The sequence below is a fragment of the Orycteropus afer genome, unplaced genomic scaffold (assembly GCF_000298275.1).
Source record: "Orycteropus afer afer isolate SDZICR_OR568_19922 unplaced genomic scaffold, OryAfe1.0 scaffold00059, whole genome shotgun sequence".
Taxonomy (NCBI): Eukaryota; Metazoa; Chordata; class Mammalia; order Tubulidentata; family Orycteropodidae; genus Orycteropus; species Orycteropus afer.
Window position 1 is genome coordinate 9,888,545 of NW_006921646.1, and position 1,337 is coordinate 9,889,881.

General features: G+C 50.3%; 1 protein-coding gene across 1 annotated transcript; it reads right to left on the bottom strand.

The window, feature by feature from the left end:
- Positions 1 to 428: 428 nt before the first annotated feature.
- Positions 429 to 683, bottom strand: NDUFA3 (NADH:ubiquinone oxidoreductase subunit A3). Its single transcript, XM_007939425.1, has one exon. It carries the CDS (start codon positions 681 to 683, stop codon positions 429 to 431), a length of 255 nt encoding a protein of 84 aa, XP_007937616.1.
- Positions 684 to 1,337: the final 654 nt, after the last annotated feature.

Consider the following 1,337-nt stretch of genomic DNA (forward strand, 5'->3'; position numbering starts at 1 on the left):
TACACCACTCCATCACTGTCCCTCCCTGTATCCTGTGGCCAATGCAGGACCAAGAAAGAGGGACAAAAATCCCACTGATTTCCCTCAACGGGGAAGATGTAATAGTGCAGTTCACGTTCCTGAGAGTATTGCCTCAATAAATAGCACACACATGAATAAGTTCCTGTCTCAGGCCCTGCTTCTAGGGAACTCACCTAAGATACCCTGGCTCAAAACAGGCTGCTGTTTTCTCCTCTCTGCTGGTTTAGATGGAGTCTCTGGGTGGTGCAGACAGTTAGCATGCTTGGCTGCTAACTGAAAGGTTGGCAGTTCTCAGTGTTTCAGAAACACTTGTTAGAAAGAGCAGAATTAGCTGGCATATACTTTTTTTTTTTTTTTTTGGTATTCAGGTTTTTATTGTGGGCCTCGGGGACTCAGCCGGGGGCCGCTCACAGCTTCTTCAGCCACTCCAGGCTGGGGCCCTGGGGGTCCTGAGGGTGGCTGGGCACGTCGGGCAGGTTGCCGTCATCTCGGAGGGGCACTGGGTAGGCGTAGGGGGTGGCCTTGTTGATCATGCTGGAGTACTTGGTGTAGGGGCTTAATGGGGGCAGAATTACAGCGAGACCCGCGATGGTGAAGGACACGACTAGCACCGGCTCCTTGGCCCAGGCATTCTTGAGGAAGACGGCGAGTCTAGTCGCCATCTTGGTCGCGGCGGCGGCGGCCAGCTGGCATATACTTTTTGTATTTTGTCCTTCTCTTTCTTCCTGCCTAGAATGCACCACAGAAGATAGGCCTGGAAATCTGCTTCTTTTAAGATTATTGTTGTTGTTGTTATGTGTCATCGAGTTGGCCCCAACTCACAGCGACCCCTCCTTGGGTTTCCGAGGCAATATCACTACGGAAGTAGATTGCCCAACCTTCCTTCCGAGGAGTGGCTGGTGGGTTTGAACTGCCAGCCTTCTGGTTAGCAGTCAAGTGCCTTAGGTGCTATGCCATATGGAAGAGTTCTACTCTGCAACACATGGGGTCACCATGAATCAGAGTTGACTTGACAGCAACCAGCAACAATAATAGTCTCCCCTTTAAAGGCTGGAGAGTTGAGAGTCCACTGAGAAGAAAGGCCTGGTGATCTACTTTAGATAAACCAGCCATTGAAAACCCTGTGGTTCTACTCTGACACATGTAGGGTTGCCAAGAATTAGAATTGACTTGGACGGTCCAGTTGAATTGGACTTGGCCTTGGCCTACGTATTGTGGGGGCAGCTCTGCATTCCACTCTGGTGATCGGTGTGGGATCACTTCTTTCCATATCATGTCAAATATGTTTGAGGAAACCTCAGTACCAGCCATTTAGC

What these genes read in the sequence shown, in the direction of transcription:
- NDUFA3 (XM_007939425.1), bottom strand. Translation starts at nt 683, where the DNA reads ATGGCGACTAGACTCGCCGTCTTCCTCAAGAATGCCTGGGCCAAGGAG.